Here is a 24,709-nt window from a genome sequence, read left to right on the forward strand (position 1 = left end):
GGAGGTAAAGGGATTTGAGCGAGAAGGCAAGTGGGCTTTGTAGCCAGACTGGTCATCCCTGAGACTGAAACGATGCCCAAGCGATGGAGAAGGAACCAAGGCCATGGCATTTGTGTCATTTTCTCATTAGTCCTCGGAATGTTTTCCCCAAATTCTTGGGGATCAAGATATTTATTCATTTTATTTTTTGGCAAATGTGGGAGAAGCTTTTGCATCCTTTTTGGTCAGCAGTGATTTTCACCTTGGACCTCTCCCGTCGATGGTAGACAGTTCCACAAGTCACCAGTAAGTGAAGAATGTACGCCACTGCTATTCTGCATAGGTGTCAATCCCCTCATCACAGAATCACAGTCACCCTTATTGGCCAGGTATATGTGCAAACACAAGGAATTTGGTACCGGTCGATGGTGTTTCTCAAGCACAACAATATAAAACGCAACAATATGTAAATACTGTAAATACACACACATAAATACAGGATTACAATGAAATGAATATCACAAAGTGTGCATAAGGTGCAGTTGCAGTCTAGCAGTGTGACAGTTCAACTGTTTAGGAGGGAGATGGCGAGGGGAAAGAAACTGTTCTGTGTCGGGTGGTCCTGGTCTGCAGGCTTTACACTGTCAGAGGTCAGCAGGTCAAAGAGTCTGTGTCCAGGGTGTGAGGGGTCTGTGATTTTTCCCTGCCCGTTTCCTGGTTACTGAGAGGTCCCCCACAAAGAGCTGATATACCTACAGATGTAGGAGTGGAAAAATCACCAGCCACTCTGTACATGTTTGACATCAAGCTCATTAACACCAGTAACTTACTGATCTACCTACCCAGGGTCTATGTGTAGAAATCCTTCAGACCGGACATGTTCGGCAAAGCAAGGAAATGGGATCCAGGCTGGAGGATTAGAGTTGCCAGAAGGAAAAGTAGGTGGATATACAGGACAGCTACAAGTACTCGAGTATCTCGCAGGGCAACGGTTATCACGATGAAGATGATGTACCACTGACAGACGGAGGAAGTGCCTGACATCAAGAAATCTTATCAGTAGCTAGAAAAGGTAGACCTACAGGACAGCACAGGCGCATCAGCAGGATCTAAGTTTCAGGCTGGTTGTGCAAAGGATGCTCCAGAGACAGTTCAGTGTAGTAATAGGATGCAAGCTGGGATACCTTTCACAACTTGAGGAGATCTTAAGTCTTAGTAGTAATTGGAGCCTCAAACTGGAGATATTCAGGGCACAGAGTGCAGACCAGGAACGGCTAAGATGCTGTGCAGAACCATCAAATGCTGCTAATCAATCCGCATGGTTTAAATTAGCATAGAAAGGCCTGTAAACGTAGAAAAAGGCAGGTTAACACCAGAGGGAGAAAAGCAATTAACCAGCCGAGGCTTGCCTGTTCACATGCTGCTATCAGCCATCAAAGCCTTTCAGTCTCACATGTGCAGTAAGATGTGTTGCACTGTCAGGTATCAGAATACTTTATCCATCCCCAGGGGAATTATGTGGGTTTGGGTTGCTCCAGTACAGTAACATGAACAAAAACAGGTAGGAGGTTAAAGCAGCTACTGCAGTAAATAAACAGGCCAGATGTGACTGGAGTGACTGGCATATGGCTGCAGCTCTCACACTGGGGTCTGTGCTGTTGATCAGGAGCATAACTGCTGCTGAGACGGCCCCACGGCCAGCTGCGTCTGCGCGTGTGAAAGTGCGGCGGCGCAGTGATTGGCTGAAAATGACATCATCCAGTCCAGATCTATTGTTGGAAAGTTGATGAGCTCATCGTTGAGAATCCAGTGTGAGAAACACCGTGAAGAGGAAGGAGGACCTCGCTGCAGCGCCGGACAGTGGTGTTGTCTGTCTCAGAGTTCCTGCAGCTGACACAAGAAGCGGACTCAGTAAGTACAGCTCGGATGCACCGTCGAGCAAAAGAGGAAACGCACACCGTGTTTGAATGTTTGTCTTCTAAGAACTTGTCACAGGACGTTTCACCCAGAGTATTTCTTTTCTACGTGTGCCGCCCGTGGTGCTGCAGGTATGGTCTTGTCTCGGGATAGAGAGGTGGAGCGGCCCCCGCTGTCCGTCATCCTACCGCAGCTCTACCTCGGAGCAGAGAGCGACGTGACGCAGGTAGGAAGAGGACCAGTGATGTCAAAGTCAAAAAGTCAAAGTCAACTTTATTTGTCAATTCTGCCATATGTACAGGACATACAGAGAATAGAAATTCCGTTACTCTCAAACCCTAGAAGAAGTAGCAATGAACATTTAAATATAAGAGAGAGATTAAAAATGCAAGTAAAATAATTAAAAAGTAAAATTTGAATAAATACAGTACAAGCTATACAATATACAATATACAATATACAATATTCAGGTAACGGTAACGGTAGATGACATTCAGTGTAGACCAGGCAGGGTAGTGCAAATAGGCAAATAGTGCAAATGGAGATTTGGTAATGTACGGTAGGAGGTAGTGTAACAGAACAAAGTCTTATGAGGTAATGGCAGTCCAATGCTCCACAGGTGGCTAATAACTGGTGCAGGCCAGTGAGTGAGTCAGAGAGTGTGTGTGTGTGTGTGTCTGTGTGTGACAGAGTTCAGTGAGACCGTGGAGGAGAGAGGGGAGAGGGGGCAGAATCGGGAGGGAGTTAAGCTTCCTGACAGCCTGATGGATGAAGCTGTCCTTCAGTCTGCTGGTCCTGGCTTGGAGACTCCTCAGTCGCCTCCCTGACGGCAGCAGCTTGAAGAAGCTTTGCATTGGGTGCGTGGGATCAGCCGCTATGCAAAGGGCTTTTTTAGTGAGACGGGTGCTGTAAATGTCCTGGAGGGAGGGGAGAGAGACACCAATGATCCTCTCTGCAGCTCTCACTATGCGTTGGAGGGTTCTGTGACAGGACGCATTGCAGGCTCCAAACCACACAGTGATGCAGCTCGACAGGATGCTCTCTATGGTGCCTCTGTAGAAAGTGTACATGATGGGGGCTGGTGCTCCTGCTCTTCTTAGTTTGCGGAGAAAGAAGAGACGCTGCTGTGATTTCTTGGCCAGTGCTGTGGTGTTGTACGTCCAGGAGAGATCCTCTGTGATGTGCACACCCAAGAACTTAGTGCTGCTCACTCTCTCCACAGACGCTCCGTCAATGGTCAGAGGAGCATGTTGGGTGTGCATTCTCCTGAAGTCCACAACAATCTCCTTCGTCTTCTCCACATTCAGAGAGAGATTGTTGTCAACACACCACTTGGCCAGGCGTCTCACCTCACTTCTGTAGTCGGTCTCATCCCTGTTGCTAATGAGACCCACCACCGTTGTGTCGTCCGCAAACTTGATGAAGAGGTTGGAGCTGTATGATGGAGTGCAGTCATGGGTCAGCAGAGTGAAGAGGAGGGGGCTCAGCACACATCCCTGCGGGGCCCCCGTGTTTAAAATGATGGTGCTGGATGTATTACTGCCGACCCGTACTGCTTGAGGTCTTCCGGTGAGGAAATCCAACAGCCAGTTGCACAGAGAGGTGTTAAGCCCCAACTGGACCAGTTTTTGAGTGAGCTGTTGGGGGATTATAGTGTTGAATGCTGAACTGAAATCAATGAACAGCATTCGAACATATGAGTCTTTTTTGTCCAGGTGTGTGAGTGCTGAGTGGAGAGCAGTGGAGATAGCATCATCGGTTGAGCGGTTGGGCCGATACGCAAACTGGAAGGGATCCAGGGAGGGGGGCAGGACAGTCTTGATGTGTTGCATGACTAGTCGTTCGAAGCACTTCATCAGGATGGGAGTAAGTGCAACCGGACGGTAGTCATTAAAGCAGGAGGGAGATGACTTTTTTGGAACCGGAATGATTGTGGTGGCTTTAAAACATGTGGGGACGACAGCCTGGATAAGTGATATATTGAAGATGTCTGTGAAGACATCAGTGAGTTCCACCGCACAGTCTCTCAGTACACGACCAGGAATGTTGTCAGGACCCGGAGCTTTACGTGCATTGATCCTGGTGAGGGATCTCCTCACGCTGTCCGGGGACAGAGTCAACACCTGGTCGCCAGGAGGGGGTGGGGTCTTCTGTGCAGTGGTGCTGTTTTGGACTTCAAAGCGAGCAAAGAAAGTGTTCAGCTCGTTCAGCAGGGGGGTAGTGCTATCACAGGTCTGTGGTGGGGGCTTGTAATGTCGCTATCAAAGACATGATAATAACAGTTCCGGCTCCTGTGCAATAGTCTCACACAACACAGCAGCACATGCATGGCTTATGTGGACGAGCTAAACGAGTACAAATGTGAACATTAAATAACATGAAACACTTAGAGCTGCACATGCTTACGTAAATCTGTTGCCTTTACTGAGCAACATATGCAATGTTATTATATTACCTTATTTTTAAACAACTCAAATATTTCACAAATTACGTGTGAAATATTTCTCTTAAGCACTTTGAGTGATTCTTTAATTTGTAACAAATAAAAAAAAAAATTGTGAAGTATAAAGTTAAAAGTGCGCTAAACAATTACCAACATAATTATTCAATGTTATTGGTGCATTAATATGTACACAGAGACTGATCACAGTTTATATGTGAAGCAGAGCACAGACAGGCAAGTGCATTTCCCTCTGAACTGTGTGTGCGTGTGTGTGTGCGTGTGTGTAGGACCAGCTGGCCTCGCTGGGTATCTCCTACGTGCTGAGTGTGAGCCGCTGTAGCCCCCAGCCCTCCTTCCTGCCTGGTTCCAGGTATCTTCGCATTCCTATTGATGACTCTTTGTGGGATAACCTGCTGCCCTGGATCCCACAGGCTCTGCATTTCATTGGTAAGGCCTCGCTCTCACATTACAGCAATAGAACATATCAGATCAATGACTTTTTACCAAGTTTTTTACCTCAGATTTCTAATGCACATAATCATTAAACACCTACCATCTTGTCATCATTGTGTCTGAACAATGCTTTACTTCTGTGACAGTGCAAGAAGTTTGCATTCAAGTCTCTATGCAGTCGATTGAGTTAGCAGTGGCAATATGATAGAAGCTGCAGGCTATGCCAAGTAATTGGATCAAACAGGACATTAATTCAGAACCCTGAGGCACAAGTCATGCTGTTGTTTTTTAGATTTATTTTCAATTTTTAAATATTTATTATTGAATTTTTGTAAAAGCTTTTAAAAATGTAATTCGCAGTGTGGCTAGCCTTAGCCAATACAACACTTGCTCTGTCTGTGTACAGCTCGGCTGACTGTCACTATGCACTGTGTGTTCAGATGTAGCCATGTCGTCGGGGGCTTCGGTGCTGGTGCACTGTGCAGCAGGAATTTCCCGCTCCCCAGCCCTGGCTGTTGCTTATGTCATGTACAGTCTGGAAATGGATCTTGACCATGCTTACAGGTATAGCTAGCAGCACAAATTCATCCTGCAGATGGAACTGAGCTCGGCTTTGTCAAATAACATAAAAACACTGAAGAAGCCTATTGATTTCTTTTTTAAAGCTGAGCATGAGTTATTTAACTTGGAGCTATCAGAGGTTTTTCTTGGACTTTCACCACTCCAGTGAAATGCAGTTAACTCTGCTTATGAGTTCAAGTATTTGTGGTCTTGACAGTTGGAGACTTCGACCCATTAAAAAGTTTTTCATTTCTCTAAACAGTCCACAGCACATAGCACTACAACAGTCAATAACTCCAAAGAACAATGGATGCACACCTTTCTAAAGGAACCAGCATACATAAATCATGTTTTAGTACTTCTCCTATTAAAGACCCATATTTCGATATACATAAGAGGATCCAGATATTCCTGCCTTAACAAAGTATTTACAGGTAATTGTTGGAAATGTTTATCTTGCAATCTGCAGTTGTTTAGAGACCTTCCCAGGTGTGTAAATCTGCACTTTTCTTGCTTTAATCTTGACAGATCTCCTTGGACTTTATCCCATTGCTCTGAGTATCAATCCATTTAGGCTTGTCAGAGGAAACTAGCAGATGTAGTCAGTCCTGATCAATAACAAGAAGGCTTTGTGAAGTTACAAGACATTATAGCACCTTGAACACTTGCTAAACATTTAAAGTTAGCGTATGTATACCTTCGACTCTATATAAGCATTACCGAGACATACATTCAGTACACTCAAATGAGCATCTATTTAACTGTTATTCCTGTTTATTGTCATACAATCTATAATACTGAGGTAACTGTCACTGTAGCTCATTGCAGAATACTACCTAGACTCAGTGTGACGTGTGAAATACTAGCAACAATAACCCACATCCTTTCTGTCCCCTTATAAGGTTTGTGAAAGAGCGCCGGCCCTCCATTTCCCCAAACTTCAACTTCCTGGGTCAGCTGCAGCACTTGCAGGGTGCTCTGAGCCAAAAGTCGCATGGCCACGACCTCCTCATCCCGCAGCTGGCCAGTTGTCTGCCATCTGTTAACGACAGTGTGAACCTGTCTCACAGCAGTCAGAACAGTAACTGTCAAGCTAAGAGCGTCACTGCAGACTCAGCTCACCACAAAGACAAAGCACAGCAGAGACGCTCGCTGTCAGAGAGCACTGAAAACAAGCAGCAGCAACTGCCGACTCTTCATTTGCCTTCCCATTGTAACCAGCAGCCTGTCCAGAAACCATCGGAAGTTTCAGCTTCCAGTCCCTGTGAGCCCATCAACCCAACGCTAAAGGCCACCCAACTACAACTCCCATCAGGCTCTGCTTCTCTCTTAGAGAAACGTAAAAGCCTTACCCTCTCTTTGACCCCTTTGGGAATATGCCCTTCCTCCACAGCAAACGAGAGCCAACAAGAAAAAATGGTCGAGAGCAGGAAGATTGCCGAGAGCGCCGAGGTAAAGAGTTACCCTGGCTCCTACAGGCAGGCAGAGGCTATCCACAGGAAGCAGCGTCTCCCTCTCAGCCAGCACAGCAGAGCTGAGGTCAAGGAAAAGGGCCTGCTCTCACCTTTCAGCGTCACGCTCAACAAGCTGCTGGATTGGGGGGGAAGGATACTGCTGGGAGGTGTTTTTGTCCACCCTGTGCAGATGGGACAGCCCGCACTACCTTACAGGTGCTGAGGGTACAAGGAAGCAGGTGGTAGGTGGCGTCTGTGCATGTTTGTCAGAAGAACGTGTAATGAAAGAACCTTCTTTGTCTTCTATTTATTTATTTGTTGCAGAGTTGAATCTATGAAAATGGCCTGAAAAGACAAAGCACCCCGTTTATCACATTATGTTTATCATTATGACAGCGATCCCTGTTTCTGTCATTTTTAAATGTAGTTGTTTAAAAAGCTTTTGCCACAATGGTTTGTAATGTATTTACTGATGAATAAAGATGACATTTTAACCATATGTGACTGTTTGTTTCTCAGTGTCAAGGGACTCGCGAGCCTCTTCACCTCAGTATACAACACAAGCATGCAGTGCCTCGAGTGCTACAGTGAGCCAAGACTTTGTCTCACTGACTGTGAAAAGGAGATGTAGCGTTTGTTAAATAAGTATTTGGACACATTCTTGTCAAAGCAGATCCTACCACAGTGGATTTAAAAACAATTATATGAATAAAGGGCAGATGTTCAGCTTGCATTTAAGGGCTTTAACAAAAGTATAGTGTGAACAGGAACTGCATCCATTTAAGTTCCCATTTTGAGAGGCTCACAAATAACTGGGCAAACTAACATAATGGAAATCCGTTTCCTGCCAGGCCTTTACCTCGTGTGCATCTCACTTCTTAAATGTTGTCTTGGCCGTATGCCCTGTTGGGCTGACACAACATGTCCTATTTAGTTGTCTTGCTGCTTTGCGGTATGCTTTAGGCCGTTTTCATTGCGAAGCTGTGCAGCAGTATTAGTACACTTCACTGCGTGTTTACTTTGCCTTAGCAAACGTCGGGATTTCTGAAGCTTAAGTATTCCATACTGGAATTTCAGATGTGTTTAACTGTGTTATTAAACCAGTTTGGTTCCGTTTCAAAGCGCGAATAACATCTTGTAAAAAGTTTCACATCCGTTTAATCAATGCCGTAAGTTCTCACGGTGTACGGGCACATCCGTTAGGTAGAAATGATGATGTCACGGATGCTCCGGTGACCGAATAAGGAAGCTGACACCCGAAAGATTAGTTTCAGATTAGTTTTTAATTTGAAGCAGACGAAGGCTGCCGTGTGTTTGCAGAGTCCTCGCAGCGTGGGGAAAGTCACCACCGCCTATGACATCAGTGTGATGTAGTTGCTGCTGTAGTTTCTTGAGGAAAGAGAAAAGAGGAAGCAGTTCCGCCCAGAAGCTGACTGGAGGCCGACGAGAAAAGAGCCGAAAGAAGAAAAGAAAAGGAGACGGCGATTGCTACAGTCCCGCTTTAAGGCCGAACTCAAAGCAGAACCCCGTCGGTGCGTGTTATTTTGGTGCGTGGACAGTGGAACTCCGTCAGGACTTTGGTTTACAGGTGTGGCCCTGAGTCCGTCGTTCGCACACCAAAGTTTTGAAAACCGTCCATGTTGGTGTCTCATTACAGTTAGCAGGCTTACTGCGAGACCTGGATCTAGCGCGCCTGTGAGGTCCTGTGGCTGCTGTGCGCTCGGAGAGTCTTTGGTCCGGACTGAAGAGCTGAAAATGAGTGGAGAAGAGGAAAGATTCAAACTGGTGGTTGTGGGGGGAGGAGGAGTGGGAAAGAGCGCCCTTACCATCCAGTTCATCCAGGTACTGACTCTACAACACGTGTAGAACATACTGTGGACCTGTCTGTAGGTTAATGCGTCGATCCACTGGTGGGTCGTTATTGAGCGGTTATTTCCACAAACTCAACCTTGTCAAGGTTCAACAAGTGACCTGCATTTGGAACAGATGACCTGTTAGTGGTTAATGGTTTACCACTAATGTCTTATTCAGCTATTGAGCAGCAGTTAAACAACTAAAGCAAACCAAAAACACTAGTAGTCATAGACTTCTCCACTCGAGCTAAAGTCATTCATTCTCATTGTAAGTTAGAATCACAACAAAAGCAATCAAAACTTTAATTATGCATCTCAAACCACCTTGGCCCAGCTGGTCATATAATATTGAACTTGTATATCTATACTTGATCGTGCTTGACTTTGCTACAACAGTGTTTAGCCTCGTGTTGGTAAACTGTTATACAGAGGGAGGTAACTAAAGGATGTAGATAGTATGTTGTTAGACATGTGTAACTTTCCTGGATATAAATGACACGTTACTATTAGATGACGGCTGGGGAACATCGTGATGTCAGAACCTCCAGGGACGAAGTTGAGCCTGAGGGCCAAGTTTAGGTTGCTCAGCTCCTGATCATATAGGAGTTGGTGGACAAAGAAACAGGGATTTTGTGCATTACAGTAAAATAGGGATTCTCTATGAAAACACAGTATAATATGACGAGATTTCTATTTGAAATATTTTTAAATAGAAATACTTAAACTCTAAACATGTTAAAAGTGCACTTCAGTAAATTAGTTATCTTCCACCCCTGGTTCTGTTAATGTGTCGCTGGGAATTGTTCAGTTCTCTGCTGCATGCACTGGAACCAGTGCTGAGAGGGTTGTAGAGAACTGAGTTGGTGCTTCTGCTTCCACACTATATGGTAAGAGTTTCTTCATTACCTCGGGCCAGCTTTTGTTGCATTATATTCTGTTTAACACAAAAAGGTCTTCATTAAACTGGCTGCCTAATGAACGGTTCAGGCTGTAGTACAGTAGTACAGTCATTACTGTAGCAGAACTGTAGCAGTAAATAGTGGATTATAGAGTACACTGAAGGAGAAGTACTAAAGTTGTTACATATTCATTCTAAACTTAATAATTCTCTAGGCACTTTTCATCATTTTTGCTGCATCACTTTTGTTCTCACCATTTGTAAATAATATTAATAAATGCCTATCAGGCACTGGCCTTGGTTATGAGAGGTGTAAAACAAGCCACTCTGCTAAGCTGCTAAGCACAGTCTAGTATTGATGTTACTAACTTGGAGTGTGTCCCACAGTCGTACTTTGTGTCCGACTACGACCCCACCATTGAAGACTCCTACACCAAGATCTGTACCGTGGATGGAAAGGAGACCCGGCTTGACAGTAAGACATTACACTGGAGATATATCTGTCCTAATTCACACAGAGTGTCAGAGTAATTGCAGGGTTTGGAAAAAGCTTTGTTGAAAACAAAGGGTGTGTTACATTGTGATGGGATATGATACAGGCAGTGTGTTTGCTTTCTGGATGTTTCATTTCCCTTGTTAGGACTTGTTAGTGGGCTGGTGCTGTCAGGATAGTGTGCTGGGCCACACTGTTCTTTCACCACTTATTTGTGAGTCTCAGACACAGCAGAGGTGCTGTTTGTAAGACTTTTCCTTACTGTTCCCTTCACACACATCACACTTACCCTAATTGATACAGTTTAGTGATTTTTTTTTTTTGGTTAATGCAACAGTAGAGAATCGGTTTTAGTGAAACCACTAAGAAAAACACTTGTGTTTCCTTAGTGGGTGATTTTTATGACACAGAACAAGTGAAAATTCAGCTTAATGTTACAGATTTTCTGTTAGCAGTACGAGTTACCATGCATACACTATATTTCTAAAAGGTTGATTCTGTTCATCTGGACGTTTTCAGTGGGAGAAACGTTTCGTCCCTCATCCAGGTGTTTATAAGGTTGGAAACCTGCCGTCAGCTGAGACTGAAGACGTCACCTGGATGATGACGAAACGTTTCTCACACTGAAAACATCCACATGAACAGAATCAACCTTTTGGGACTTGTTTACCTGGATGATTGAGCATGCATCAGGACATGTTTACACTATATTGCCAAAATTTTTCGCTAGTCTGTCTACACATGTGTACGAAGTTGGGTGACATCCTATTCCTAATCCATGGGTTTAATATGATGTCAGCTCACCGTTAGCAGCTATAACAGCTTCAACTCTTCTGGGAAGGTTTTCCACAAGGGTTAGGAGTGTGTTTATGGGAATCTTTGACCGTTGTTCCTGAAGCACATTTGTGAGGTCAGACACTGATGTTGGATGTTGGCTCACAGTCTCTGCTAATTCATCCCAAAGGTGTTCTGTGGCATTGAGGTCAGGACTCTTTGCAGGCCAGTCACGTTCTTCCATCCGTGTAATGCAGTAAGTTGCTTTGTGACTGGTGCGTAGTCATCTTGGAATGGGGAGGGGCCATTGTCACCTGTTCCCACAAAGTTGCGAGCATGAAGTTGTCCAAAATGTTTTGGTATGCTGAAGCATAAAGAGTTCCTTTCACTGGAACTAAGGGGCTGAGCCCAACTTCTAAAGACAACCCTAAACTATAGTCCACCAAACTTTGCATGTGGCACAATGCAGTCAGATAAGTAATGCTCTCCTGGTAACCACTAAACCCAGACTTATTCATACGTTTGTCAGATTAGTCATTCTAGAGAACATGTCTCCACTGCTCTAGAGTCCAGTAGTGACGTGCTTTAATACCACTGCATCTGAGATTTTGTAATGTGCTTGGTGATGTAAGGCTTGGATGCAGCTGCTCACCCATTCCATGAAGCTCTGTATGTGCTGTTCTTGAGCTAATCTGAAGGCCACATGAAGTTTGGAGGTCTGTAGCAGTTGACTGGAGAAAGTTGCCAACCCCTATGGGCCTCATCTGCTGACCCTGCTCTGGCTTACCACTTTGTGACTGAGTTGCTGTTGTTCTCAATTGCTCGCACTTTACTATATGTGATGGACCGAGCAGTGATGAACATCAGCACAGGTTGTTCAACCCCAAAACAAACTTGGTCAAATTATACAGAAAAATCTCAATCTTAGGCCCACAAAACAGGTCAAAATAACAGAACTCCACTCAAACACTGACAGCAAACAACACGACTAACTCAAACAAACTAACCTACCTAAATGAGACAAAGGGGAAACTTAAATAGTGGCTGATCAGCCCACAAAAACGCAAAAAAGGGGTAGAACACAAAAATACCCAACTGAAACTAACATAACAAATCCCATTTCCCCCCCCATGATCCAGAGTTGTGGTGGTATGACCCAATTTGCAGGTCTCCATATAGGCTTGCTCCGCCCCTTATCCACCTATTAGCTCATCAACCAAGGGACTGGGAGCAGCTGTCACTGAGGTAACTGAGAAAACAAGGAAAGATTAAATCATAAAGACAACAGTGTAAACTAAAATGTGCACACTTATTTTAGAATACAGTGTTATGTATGTAAATTACTTCTAAATACAAACCAACTCTTTATTATCCTGTAAATTAAATGCTATATTTAAAGAAAGAAAAATGTAAGTGTAGTGTTATGTGTCAGCCTCTACACTGATGTTTGGTAGATATTACCACGTGTGGCTGTAACTGCAGCCATCACACTATAATACCACTAACGGTCACTGTAGAATATTTAGCAGCGAGGAAATTTCACCACTGCACTTCAGTTCTGTTCAATTCAATGTCTTTTATATAGCGCCAGTTATATATATATGTATACAACAGTTGCTTCAAAGTACTTAAATCATGGTGCTGCAACTCACTGAACTCCTGAGAGCGACCCATTCTTTCACAAAGTGTTTGTAGAAGTGCTCAGCATGTTGGGTTTTATACACCTGTGGCTGTAGAAGTGATTGTACCAATGATTTGGATGGGTGGCTGAATACTTTTGACAATAATACAGTGTATGTCTGTGTCTGTGAATACTATGTATGTTTTGTATTTATGTGTATATGTAATCATGTCTCTGTATGCGTCAGTCTTGGATACAGCAGGTCAGGAGGAGTTTGGTGCGATGAGGGAGCAGTACATGCGGTCTGGAGAAGGCTTTTTACTGGTGTTTGCACTCAATGACCGCGGCAGGTACGGTGTGTGTGTGTGTGTGATGTTTGTTTGTATGTCTCTTGTACAGAGTGCTATAAAGTTATATTGTAAAGGTATGTACACACTGCAAGCACGACGTAGTGATGTGGCAGCTAGAGACCATAGGAAGCAAGAGACTGAAGTGACTACGAGTCAGCGTTAAGAATAGAATAGCCTTTTATCGTCATTGTACATGTACAACCCTGCCGGGTGCACGCACCTGCCGGGTTCACAAAAAAAAATGGTAAAGATATCAGGAATAAAGCGCAAACAAAAGACGTATATACAGTCTAGAGAAATATATACCTAACAATAGAAAGGCACACATTGGAGAGCAAAGTGTTTGGAGGTAGCACAAAGGAAAGACTTGGTCTGCATAGAGTCTGTCTGTGGTTGGCCTGAAAGACGAGGGTAACTGAGACCATGGCTCAGATTGGTGAGGTGGGTGGGCAGGGGGGATTGTGGGGGGATAGTGTTTGTTAACATGGCCCAGGGTACGCAGCTGTTAGTGAGTCTGGGGGTGTGGGACCTGATTAACCTCAGGCACAGATGATCTGTGTCTCCTGAAGAACATTGAGTTCTTTTGTTTTAAGAGGCAGCAGCGGGACAAGTTCTCTACGTCCGGCCTGTCCACTTTCTGCCGTGACCAAGCAAAGTTCCCACTTGTGGGACTAATAAAGGTTTATTTTATCTTGTCATCGGCCTACTTTACGATGATGTTGGTTGGGTGGGTTGGTGTGCAGCCGTATGTGTACAGGGTGTAAAGTAGGGGGGTGAGAACGCAGCCCTATGGGTATCCGGTGCTGAGTGACAGTCGAGGGAAAAGGTGGGGCCGAGTCAGACTGCTTGAGGCCAGTTTGTGAGGAAGTCCAGGAGCAGGTGGCAGGGGGGATCTAAAGGTGGTCCAGTGGTGAGGATGTCTGGGATTATTAGAGTACCACTGAATACCATCGATTGAGATGTGACCTGGTAGTAAATATCTTAGAGGCTCAACTGGAACCTGGAATCTCTTCAAACAACCAGCCATCATCTTCAAAGTGATGGGCGATGAGCAAACCGGTTCCTGTGTAGATGCAGTTTTATTCCTAGTAATATTGCCTTAGAGAAGAATGTATAACATGACAAGTACAGCTCTGTGAAACCCCAGGGCCAATTCTTGTGTACAGAAAAGTCCTGGTTCCAATTAGTAAGTTGTTCCCGGGCTAGGGTCTTAATTTTGCTTCATCTTTTTTCTTCTGTTTTGGGTGCTTTTCCTCCCAGCAACTCTTATGGTCCAGCTTTTGGTTTCTAATGTATTACTGTTGCCATTCTCAGGAAGAGGAGAGAACCACAGCTTTAGAGTGCGATGCAAAAGCCACATTTTATTCATCTGAAACTCAATTATGGACAAGAAGGACACAAAGTTAAAACACATTTTTGTAATAATCTGATCCTGTGTTATCTTAACATTTACTCTGGGAGTGTTGTCTCTCAGTGCACCTGCACACTACACTGCAGTACAGGGGGGCTGTGGTTCGGGGCGTAGAGTCCTCCAGCCTGCATGTCAAAGTATCTTTGAGCAAGATGGTGAACACAGTGCGTCACAGTGTGTGTGAATGTTATATGGATGACACTTGTAGTAGAAAGTGCATCAAGTACTTAATTAGAAGAGAAAAGCTGTGTATCTGTAAGTCCAATACGTTAGAAGAAACTCAGTCACTGTACCCTCTGCTGTTTGGTAATGAAACTTTATCAGCTTCAGCCGAGGGTTGAACCAGGAACAAACCTCATTACCACCACTGCTGCACTATCTTCTAGGCCTCCGCTTCCTCGCTTGGAATCACCTACAAACATAACCAAATAATTAACTAAAGAAAAACCATGTCATTACCTGGTAGATGGTAATACTGGAACTAATTCTCAGTGTGTTCATCATCAGACTTCAGAATCATCAGAATCAGCATACTTGATTAATCCCGAGGGAAATTATGTGGGTTGCGGTTGTACAGTAACATTAACATTGCGGTTGTACAGGGCGATCGTGGCTCAAGAGTTTGGAGTTCGCCTTGTAATCGGAAGGTTGCCGGTTCGAGCCCCAGCTTGGACAGTCTCGGTCGTTGTGTTCTTGGGCAAGACACTTCACCCGTTGCCTACTGGTGGTGGTCAGAGGGCCCGGTGGCGCCAGTGTCTGGCAGCCTCGCCTCTGTCAGTGCGCCCCAGGGTGGCTGTGGCTACAATGTAGCTTGCCATCACCAGTGTGTGAATGGGTGGATGACTGGATATGTAAAGCGCTTTGGGGTCCTTAGGGACCATAAAGGCGCTATATAAATACAGGCCATTTACCATTTACCATTAACAAAAATGGACTAGACTATTTAACAATACAATATGTTAATATATAAGGAAGACTTTGTCTGGAACTATTAAAATGGATGAGAAGGGCTATTTTAATCTGTAGACTTCTTTATACTGTGACTGGTAATTGTTTCTGTCCTTCCAACTATCAGCTATCATGAAGTCCAGAAGTTCCACACCCAGATCCTGAGAGTGAAAGACAGAGATGATTTTCCCATGGTGCTGGTTGGAAACAAGGCAGACCTGGAACAGCAAAGAGTGGTAACTAACAACAATACACTTCTATAATGTCATTTTTCTTCCATTCCAGATCATTGTTCCAGATCTACTGCAGAAGGAAAGTTCTGGAATCTCAACAGTTTAGGCGATATCTGCAGTTTTATAAACAACTTTTCTGGCTTAGTCTCATTTATTCCACAAATTATTATACAAGGAGAAGCAGCTCCTGTAACTCAGGAGCTTGAGGCATCCACTTATCAAATATCCAAGCTTCCAATCCGATTCCTGTAATCTGAAAGTTAAAGTGTGCCTGTGAAAGATGAACCTGTACCCCAAATTACTAAAAAATAATATAGAGGAAAATTGGGAAATATAGATGCCAATCTATTTACTCTATTAATAATTGGACCACTGGTTCTGACACAGGTCCCGAAAGGACTGGAAAACCACAGCTCAACAGGGTAGCAGCCCAAAGCTCACCATAACATCCTCCTCTGTCACAGTAAACTCTGCATGTCCTTGAAAATACTTTGAACTGGTAAAAATTGGATTCATCACTCTACCAGAGCTGTTGCTGCTGATTTACAGTCCGGGTCCTGCCTGTTTCCCTGTTTCCGCTCCTTAAGAATGGCTTCTTGACTTCCACTGGGACTTGATTAGGCTTCCATGAACAGTGGCTGGATCAACTCAAGGGCTAGGCGCCGTGTCTGGACTTTAATGGTTTTTTTTTTTTTGTCTTTCAGATATGTTCAGATACTTCAAATAGGTGTATCTACTAAAAATCTCAGAAGAATCTCAGTGACTTTGACCTCAGTGTCCCCAGTGTTTTTGGGGTTTTTGTTGTCTTGTTCCACAGGATTTTTAAGCCTTGTACTTGTTGAGATTACTTACCTTCATTTTTTTCAGGACAAAGTGACAAGTTTTCTACATATTTTCACAGGATGACAAGAACAGCACTGGATCTTGGACTTGATGTTGTTTATTGTGTCTGCAGATACCCAAGGAGGACGCACAGGCGTTTGCCAGAGAGAATAGGATCCACTACATGGAGGCTTCGGCGAAGAATCGCTACAATGTTGATGAAGCCTTCTTGGAGCTTGTGCATATTATTAGGTACAGTCCTTATTTATATGAGTTTGTTTTAGTTTACGTCCCTGCTGGGACTAGCAGAGGCAGCCGGGCAAACTGCACTTTAACATTTCTCAACAGCACACACTGTAATTTTATTTCTTTTTTGTTATTTTGGCTGCTGTTCCCACTAGGAAGTGTTAGCTGTTATGGTCCACCTTTTGGTTTGTAACAAATGTCTGAAGCTTCAGTGTCCTGAAAAAAAAAAAAAAAAAAAGGATATCAGTCTATCAATCTGTCTGACTTTCAGACAAGACAAGTGTAGAGGCTAAGCCTGAGCTGTTGGATGGCTGTGGTGCCGCTGTCAGTCCAATAACTCCAGCCGTACTTGTGTGTTTAACACCATTATTGCCTTCTATCGGTTGCATTTGTTGTTCAACGGTCTTTTATCATAAATCACAACAGCGCAGCGCTCACAAACTGTTTGCTCCTTCCGACCAGCAACACCTGACGTACCATAAAAACATACATACTGTAAAAACATAAAGTGGCCCCTAGTGGCACACATAAGGTAACAACACAAAAAATGCTCCAGAAGTTGATTCTGTTCATCTGGACGTTTTCAGTGGGAGAAACGTTTCATCCAAGTGACTTCTTCAGTCTCAGCTGACTGCAGGTTTCCCCAGTCTTATAAACAGTACATCTGCATAATGACTGAAACCAGCCCAGAGTTGGGGAATGGCTGCAATCACAGCTACAGTCAGCCTAGACTGAAGAAGTCACTTGGATGAAACGTTTCTCCCACTGAAAACGTCCAGATGAACAGGATCAACTTTGGGGGATTTACTTACCTGGATGATTGAGCATGCATCAAGAACACAAAAATGGCTCCTACACCAAGAATGGCACCATGTACTGATTTCAGCAATGATTCAGACTTATGAAAACATACAGTTAATGCAAAACTTTTTTAAAACACATTTTAAACCATTTCATGCTTTGTTATCTTAAAATTTGTACAGTTATTGCAATTGAATTGAATGCTATTTGATTTGAAGTGTAGTGAAGTGTTCATTGACTGACAGAAAAAGAGAGACTACTCAAAAACTGTAAACTGTAGACTTTTACTCAAGTAAAAAATATGATTCCATCTCATCTCAAAATGTAAAAACGTAACAATTAGGCAGGTAAATGCAGAATAAGAAGACTGTAGATTAAAACAGTTGCCGTCCAAATACTTTGTGAAACATTAACCTGCAAAAATAATATAACCAACTAAATTGAAGATTTAAGTGTTTAACAATAAAGATGGCTAACAAGGTAAAATAAAACCCTTTCCCCATAGAATTTGAGAGCTTTTTCAAAGTGGTAATAAATCAGAATAAAAGGGATTGCAAGTCAGTTTTCCTCAAGGATCTCCTCCATCCTGACATGGCTGATGCTTGTCAGTAGCATCAGCTCAGTGGTAGATAAGATTTGCCCCAGGTTTCTGCATATTGTGGGACTGTCTTGATTGACAAGCCCCTGCCCTACTGCTGGCAGTAAGTCAAACTCATTCTCTTGTTTTACACAAGTGAGGGAAAGACGGAGTGGGAGACTGACTGATTGCTGCAGACTGGTGGATGAGGTGTGTTTTGGGCATATCCTACCAGGAGGAGGTCCTGGTGCAGACCATTGACATGTCTTTGCTGGCTTTAGAACACGTCAGTGTCCCCCACAGAAGGGGGACGGGGTGTCAAAGCTGTCTCCTGTGACCCAAAAGCAGTAAGAAGCAGAAAATGGACTGATAGCATTTTAGTTATCTGTATGATAATAGCATATTTAAATGATTTGCTTTGTTTCTATTTTGTTTTTACACTACATACCCACTTTTTTTAGAAACGGCAAAACAAAAGAAGCTTGTTTATTCTTATGTGGGGGACACTAACACAAAACAATCCAATGTTTGGTTGGGTAGGTTTTTGTTCATTCAGCAGTGAGCTGCTGTACTCATAACAGATCCTAGTGTTAGATAAGATAAGATAAGATGGCCTTTATTAGTCCCACAGGTGGGAAATTTGTTTTGTTACAGCAAAAGTGCAAAGTTATGTAGCAGAAATTAGAAAACACTGGAATGCAATAAAATAAAATAAAATACAATACTATGTACAATAGAATAAAATAGAATAATATATACAATAGGATAAAATAGAAATAGAAATACTATATACAACTGAGTAGGAAAATACAAAAACACAACTTCGTCAGAAGAAGAATTGCACATATAGCAGTCTTATTGCACATGTGTGGGTTTGTGTGTTTGATCAGCTGCAAAAGTCTTTATTGTGGAGTCTGACAGCAGTGGGGAGGAAAGACCTGCGAAATCTCTCCGTCCCACACCGTGGGTGCCGCAGTCTCCCACTGAAGGAGCTGCTCAGTGCCTTCACAGTCTCATTCATGGGGTGGGAGATGTTGTCCATCAGGGATGACAGCTTAGCCACCATTCTCCTGTCACTCACCATCTCCACTGGGTCCAGAGGGCCTCCCAGAACAGAGCTGGCCCTTCTGATCAGCCGTCTCTTCCTGTCCCCAGCAGAGATGCTGCCTCCCCAGCAGACCACACCATAAAAGATGGCTGAGGCCACCACAGAGTCATAGAAGGTCTTCAGGAGTGGGCCCTCCACTCCAAACGACCTGAGTCTCCGCAGCAGGTACAGCCTGCTCTGCCCTTTCCTGTAGAGGGCGTCTGAGTTATGAGTCCAGTCCAGTTTGTTGTTCAGATGAACACCAAGGTACCTGTAGCTGTCCACAGCCTCGATGTCCATACCTTGGATGTTCAGTGGTTGCAGTGGAGGATGTTTGTGCCTGCGGAAGTCTACCACCAGCTCCTTGGTTTTACTGGCATTGATCTGGAGGTAGTTCAGCTGGCACCAGTCCACAAAGTCCTGAGTCAGTCCTCTGTACTCCTTGTCGTCCCCATCAGTGATGAGGCCGACTATTGCAGAGTCATCAGAGAACTTCTGCAGGAAGCACTGGGTGGAGTTGTGGGAGAAGTCTGCAGTGTAGATGGTGAAGAGGAACAGAGCCAGAACCGTTCCCTGTGGGGCCCCCGTACTGCAGACGACCCTGTCCGACACACAGCCCTGAGTCCTCACATACTGTGGTCGGTCGGTGAGGTAGTCCAGAATCCAGGTAGTGAGGTGATGGTCCACTCCAGAGTTCTCCAGCTTGTCTTTCAGAACCGAGGGAAGAATGGTGTTAAAGGCACTGGAGAAATCAAAGAACATGATTCTCACAGTGCTCCCAGCGGTCTCCAGGTGAGCAAGGGAACGATGTAGGAGGTGAATGACGGCATCATCCGCTCCAATGCCAGGCTGGTAGGCAAACTGAAGTGGGTCCAGTGATGAGCTCACAAGGCGCCGAAGCTGAGCCAGGACCAGCCGCTCCAGGGTCTTCATCAGGTGGGATGTCAGAGCCACCGGCCTGTAGCTGTTGAGGTCCTTGGGGCGTGAAGTCTTTGGCACTGGAACAACACAGGAAGTTTTCCAGAGCTGTGGGACTCATCCCAGCCTCAGGCTCAGGTTGAAGAGGTGCTCCATCACCCCACACAGTTGGTCCGCGCAGGACCTGACGACCCTCGAGCTGATGCCATCTGGACCCGCTGCCTTCTTGGCTTTAATCCTCCTCAGTTCCCTCCGAACCTGGGTGGTTGAGAGAGACAGGCTGGAGCCTTGTGTTGAGTGTGTATTGGATGCTGTTGTTGGGGGTGGGGAGGAGTGAGCAGGGTGAATAGAGGAGGTGTGAAGTGTCTGAGGTGTCAGAGGTGGAACAGCAGCAGTGGGGGTGGGTAAGTCTGCAGCCGATGTTGGAGACTGCCTCATGGCTGAATCAAATCTGTTGAAGAAATGATTCAGTTCATTTGCCCACCTCACATCCCTCCCAGGCAGAGAGTTCTGATGTTTGTGGCCTGAGATCGTTCTGAGGCCTCTCCAGACTTCACCAACGTTATTTTGCTGATAAGGATGAATGCTGGATCATAGGAGAGACATAAGTTCTGAGCTCCATGAAAAACGACTGTATTCTTAATGTCCAGCTAGTAAAAATAAGAAACCAGTATTGAGTTCTCATTTACTCTTACAAAAGATTTATCACATCTGAGATCAGATGCATACAATGGTTAGCAGGCCATAGTGAAGTGCCCCCTTCCTGATTTCTTACTTTTATTTTATTATTTTGGGTTTTTTGTGTGTTTGTCACTCTGAAATGTACATCTCACATTTGCTAAAAACGTCTTTTGGGGAAAAACAAATCATTGGGAAAATATTCTGTGCATTGATGAGACAAAACTGGAGATTTTTTGAAGTTTGAGTCCTGTTACAGCTGGCGTAAAGCGAACAAAGCATTTCAGATAAAGATCATCATACCAACAGTTAAATGTGCTGGTGTGACTTGCCGTCACTGATGGAACCATGAATTGTGCTCTCCACCATAAAATCCTGGAGGACAATGTCCGGCCATCAGAAAATGATTCTACAAAGAAGAATAGAATAAACCTTTATTATCCCACGGATGAGAAATTTCAGTGTTACAGAACTCTTACAGCAAGGGAAAATAAAATATAAAAATAAGACATAAGGTGGTCCTATAAACATAAGCAACTGAAGTTCATATAGACAGGTAACAATGTATAGAAAAATTGTACGGAGATATGTATAAACTGTACAGTAAACAAACAAGCTGCTGAGTAAGCTGACCAAAAGAATGTTAAACTGTGTAACAGAGTCTGACAGCTGCTGGTAAGAATGACCTGTGGCAGTGCTCCTTCCAGCACTGTGGCTGTAAAAGTCCACTGCTGAACAAGCTGCTCAGTGTTCAGTCTCATGCAGGGGGTGGGAGGTGTTGTCCATGATGGATGTTAGCTTAGACAACATCCTCTCCTCCACAACCTGCTCGATGGACTTCAGCAGACAGTCCAGGACAGAGCTGGCCCTCCTGACCAGTTTGAGTTTCCCCCCCCGTCCCTCTCTGCCATTCCACCACTCCAGCAGACCACAGCATAGAAAATAGCAGACGCCACCACAGTGTCATAAAACGTCCTTAGGAGTGTCCTGTTCACCCCGAAGGATCTCAGCCGCTGTAGCAGGTGGAGGCGACTTTAGACCCTTTTTGTAAAGTGCATTTGTGTTTGTGGACCAGTCCAGTTTGTTATTGAGGTGAACACCCAGGTATTTGTGCTCCTCCACCGTTTCAATGTCCAAACCCTGGATGTTCACTGGTGTAATAGGGGGTGGCTTCTTGCTGAAGTCAATCACCAGCTCCTTCGTCTTGCTGGCATTGATGTGAAAATGGTTCTGTTTGCACCAGCTGACGAAGTCATTGATGACCCCCCCCTGTATTCCGGTTCGTTTCCCTCCAACATCCGACCCACAATGGCGGTGTCGTCTGAGAACTTCTGGAGATGGCAAGTGTCTGTGTTGTAACTGAAGTCTGCAGTGTAGAGGGTGAAGAGGAACGGTGCCAGCACAGTTCCCTGTGGGGCCCCCGTACTGCAGACCAGCGTATCAGAGACACAGCCCTGTGACCTCACATACTGTGGGCGTTCTGTGAGGTAGTCCAGTATCCACTGGGACATGTGGTGGTCCACTCCCGATAGCTCCAGCTTGTCCCTCAGAAGTCGTGGCTGGATGGTGTTGAAAGCACTAGAGAAATCAAAGAACATGATCCTCACAGTGCTTCCAGGCTTCTCCAGGTGAGTCAGAGCTCGGTGCAGGAGGTAGATGATGGCGTCCTCCACCCCAATGCCAGGCTGGTAAGCAAACTGCTGCGGATCCAATGAAGACCTCACCAGGGGGCGCAGATGGTTTAGAACCAACCTCTCGAGAGTCTTCATCAGATGCGATGTCAGGGCTACCGGCCTGTAGCTGCTGAGGTCCTTGGGATGGGAGGTCTTTGGTACTGGTACCACTTACTTATAAGTGGTACTTATAAATACTTACATAGATGCTGTAGGAAGTAGTGGTCACTCTTATTACAGCAGTGTTTCACAATCACTGTGCCGCGGCACATAGAGTACTAATCAGGTGGAACCAGATAATCTTCCACGGCACACCAAAGCGACCGGTGTGACTAACGGGCAGAACAATGACATTCTCTACCACTAGAGGGCAGTACAACTACCTGCTCTAATGAAATGGGTTGCCAGCTGGCAGTAAAACAGAAGAAGACGAGGAAGAAATGACATAATAGTCATGCTTCGAGTGAGACGACGCAGCGCGTAACAGCAATAAATAAATGTTTAAAAATAAAGTGTTCAGTCTGACCTGGTCCTGGAGAAAACTCTGACCCAGGTGAAGGCCCGAGCATGAGTAGTGGTTAGAAGGAAGCAACAAAGGTAAACTGGGGACAAACTGAGCCAGTTCTGCTATATCTGGTGGAAGACTTATCAGTATGCTTTTGGTGACATTTCTGTTTGGTGGTGTGCCGTGGGATTTTTCTAAAGTGAAATATGGACCGTGGCTCCAAAAGGCTGGGAAACACTGTATTACAGCACTGTTGCCAACTACGATTTAGTATTCATATTTTGTCACTAGGCAAATTTTGGTATGGTATTTTATAATCAAAGGTAACAAATTGTGTCAAAACCCATGACAAGAGATACATGGTTGGATTTCGTGACCAAGAAATTACATTATTCAAGCCAGCATCAGTCAATATATGTTCGATACTGTGTCGCCTCTGTGAATAGGAGCAAAATGTGAAGATAATTAATCCCTTTGTATCTGTTCTCCTGCTTTACAGACGATTTCAGGAGATGGAGAGTCCTCCTCCAACACATCACACAGGGAACGAGAAAAGACGTGGCTGTCCCTGTGTCATCCTTTAAGCACTATTATTATGAATACCAAAGCCTCATTCCTCTGCAGAAAGGTGTTTTTTGTGTGTACATATGAGTAAGTGTCTTTGAAAGAGAGCGCAAGAGAGAAGGTGCATCAGTTTCTTTCCAGATGATTACATTTGCACTTTTGTTAAAAGCAACGTTTAATTTGGTTTAATTTTTTTTAATTTTAAGTAGAGTATTGAAAGGAAGAGGTGTGAGCAGCAGCAGGGTGGCACTTGTGACGCAGATTAATAATAATGTTACAACACAAATCATAATTTGTGTCCACAAATAGAAATATCACCCAAAAATGTAGTGTATAATTAACTTTTCAGTGCTTTTAAGGATGCTGTTTTAAACAAGTACAGATATCAGCATCTGCAACACCACGGCAATTGTAACTGTCTGAAGAAATGACATTAAATGTGCTATGTGCAAAAATTATCATGTCATAAATGGACAAGTGCTGATTGTCCCCTTAGCATAGCTTTGTATATTAAGTCGTAAGGTCCAAAGCAATGCCATTTTCCATGCCCTCCTGCAAGGGGCAGGAGAGCTCCAAAGAAGTATTATTATTGTTCAAGACAAAAAGAAGATTGATAGCAGAAGGTACAGTCAGTCTTAAAAGATGTACAATATTGAATAAATCCATGAATAACAGATGTCATTTAAGATCCTGATCAAATAATAGTATTGGCCATGTGTTGTGTGATGGCTGTATCGCTGCATCGTGGTACTATATACTATGTATTTGGGGGGATTTTGTACTTTTTTTTTTTTTTTTCCCGTATTTCTCTACTTTATCATTGTAATTGTGAAAATGGGGTATAAGCGCTTTGAGTGCACCAGTATAGTAGAAAAGTGCTAGAGAAGAACCTGTCCATATACTGGAAGAGTCTAGTCACAACATCGTAGGTCTCCAGGTGGCAAGAAGCGTGATGTCCTAAGAACAGCTAACATACTGAACAGAACCCTTAAAATATATTGAAATAAGTCACTTTTATAAACTATTAAAACATTTATCTGAACTTTATTTTTCTTTTGTCTTTTCTCATAAATGTCTCATTATAAACTTTGTGTCACCTTTTACTTTCAGTCTATGAATTTCAGAGAATTTACACCACCATCTATGTGCTGTTGTGTCTGTGTGCTGACACAACAGTAGCAGTATCTCTGTCAAGGTTCTCAGTCATCCAGGTCATCGTAGTCTGAGCTTGGAAAGAAAAGCGTCCGGACTCCTTTAAGTTGCTTGAAAATGTTTAACCTCTCAGCAGAGAAGCTTCTTCAGTTCTAGGGTCAAATGGTGGAGAGTCCCAGATTCAAGCTCTGTGGGAGCAACCCACCGAGAGGGACAATGGACCCCCTAATGATCCTCTAACTAATCACATGAGCCAAGGTGTGAAAACGGGTGTAGGTCACAATCAGCCAAGGTTTCG

The 24,709-nt window shown here is 44.2% G+C and overlaps 2 protein-coding genes across 5 annotated transcripts; both read left to right on the plus strand.

The window, feature by feature from the left end:
- Positions 1-858: 858 nt before the first annotated feature.
- Positions 859-7,306, plus strand: si:ch211-195b15.8 (dual specificity protein phosphatase 16). Its single transcript, XM_003456875.5, has 5 exons — positions 859-1,890; positions 2,028-2,122; positions 4,627-4,786; positions 5,233-5,356; positions 6,256-7,306. The coding sequence occupies exons 2-5, from the start codon at positions 2,030-2,032 to the stop codon at positions 7,028-7,030; spliced, it is 1,152 nt and encodes a 383-aa protein (XP_003456923.1). The 5' UTR covers positions 859-1,890; positions 2,028-2,029; the 3' UTR covers positions 7,031-7,306.
- Positions 7,307-8,020: 714 nt separating this feature from the next.
- On the plus strand, positions 8,021-24,306 carry rras (RAS related). 4 transcript variants are annotated; one of them, XM_005461598.4, is made up of 7 exons: positions 8,021-8,354; positions 8,465-8,649; positions 9,946-10,033; positions 12,694-12,796; positions 15,283-15,391; positions 16,344-16,462; positions 23,195-24,306. In XM_005461598.4, the coding sequence occupies exons 2-7, from the start codon at positions 8,563-8,565 to the stop codon at positions 23,277-23,279; spliced, it is 591 nt and encodes a 196-aa protein (XP_005461655.1). In that variant the 5' UTR covers positions 8,021-8,354; positions 8,465-8,562; the 3' UTR covers positions 23,280-24,306. The 4 variants fall into 4 exon arrangements, with proteins under 4 accessions (XP_005461655.1, XP_005461656.1, XP_025762359.1 ...); XM_005461599.4 differs by having other exon boundaries at positions 8,021-8,339; XM_025906574.1 differs by having other exon boundaries at positions 8,021-8,649.
- Positions 24,307-24,709: the final 403 nt, after the last annotated feature.

Source organism: Oreochromis niloticus, linkage group LG4, assembly GCF_001858045.2.
Source record: "Oreochromis niloticus isolate F11D_XX linkage group LG4, O_niloticus_UMD_NMBU, whole genome shotgun sequence".
NCBI lineage: Eukaryota > Metazoa > Chordata > Actinopteri > Cichliformes > Cichlidae > Oreochromis > Oreochromis niloticus.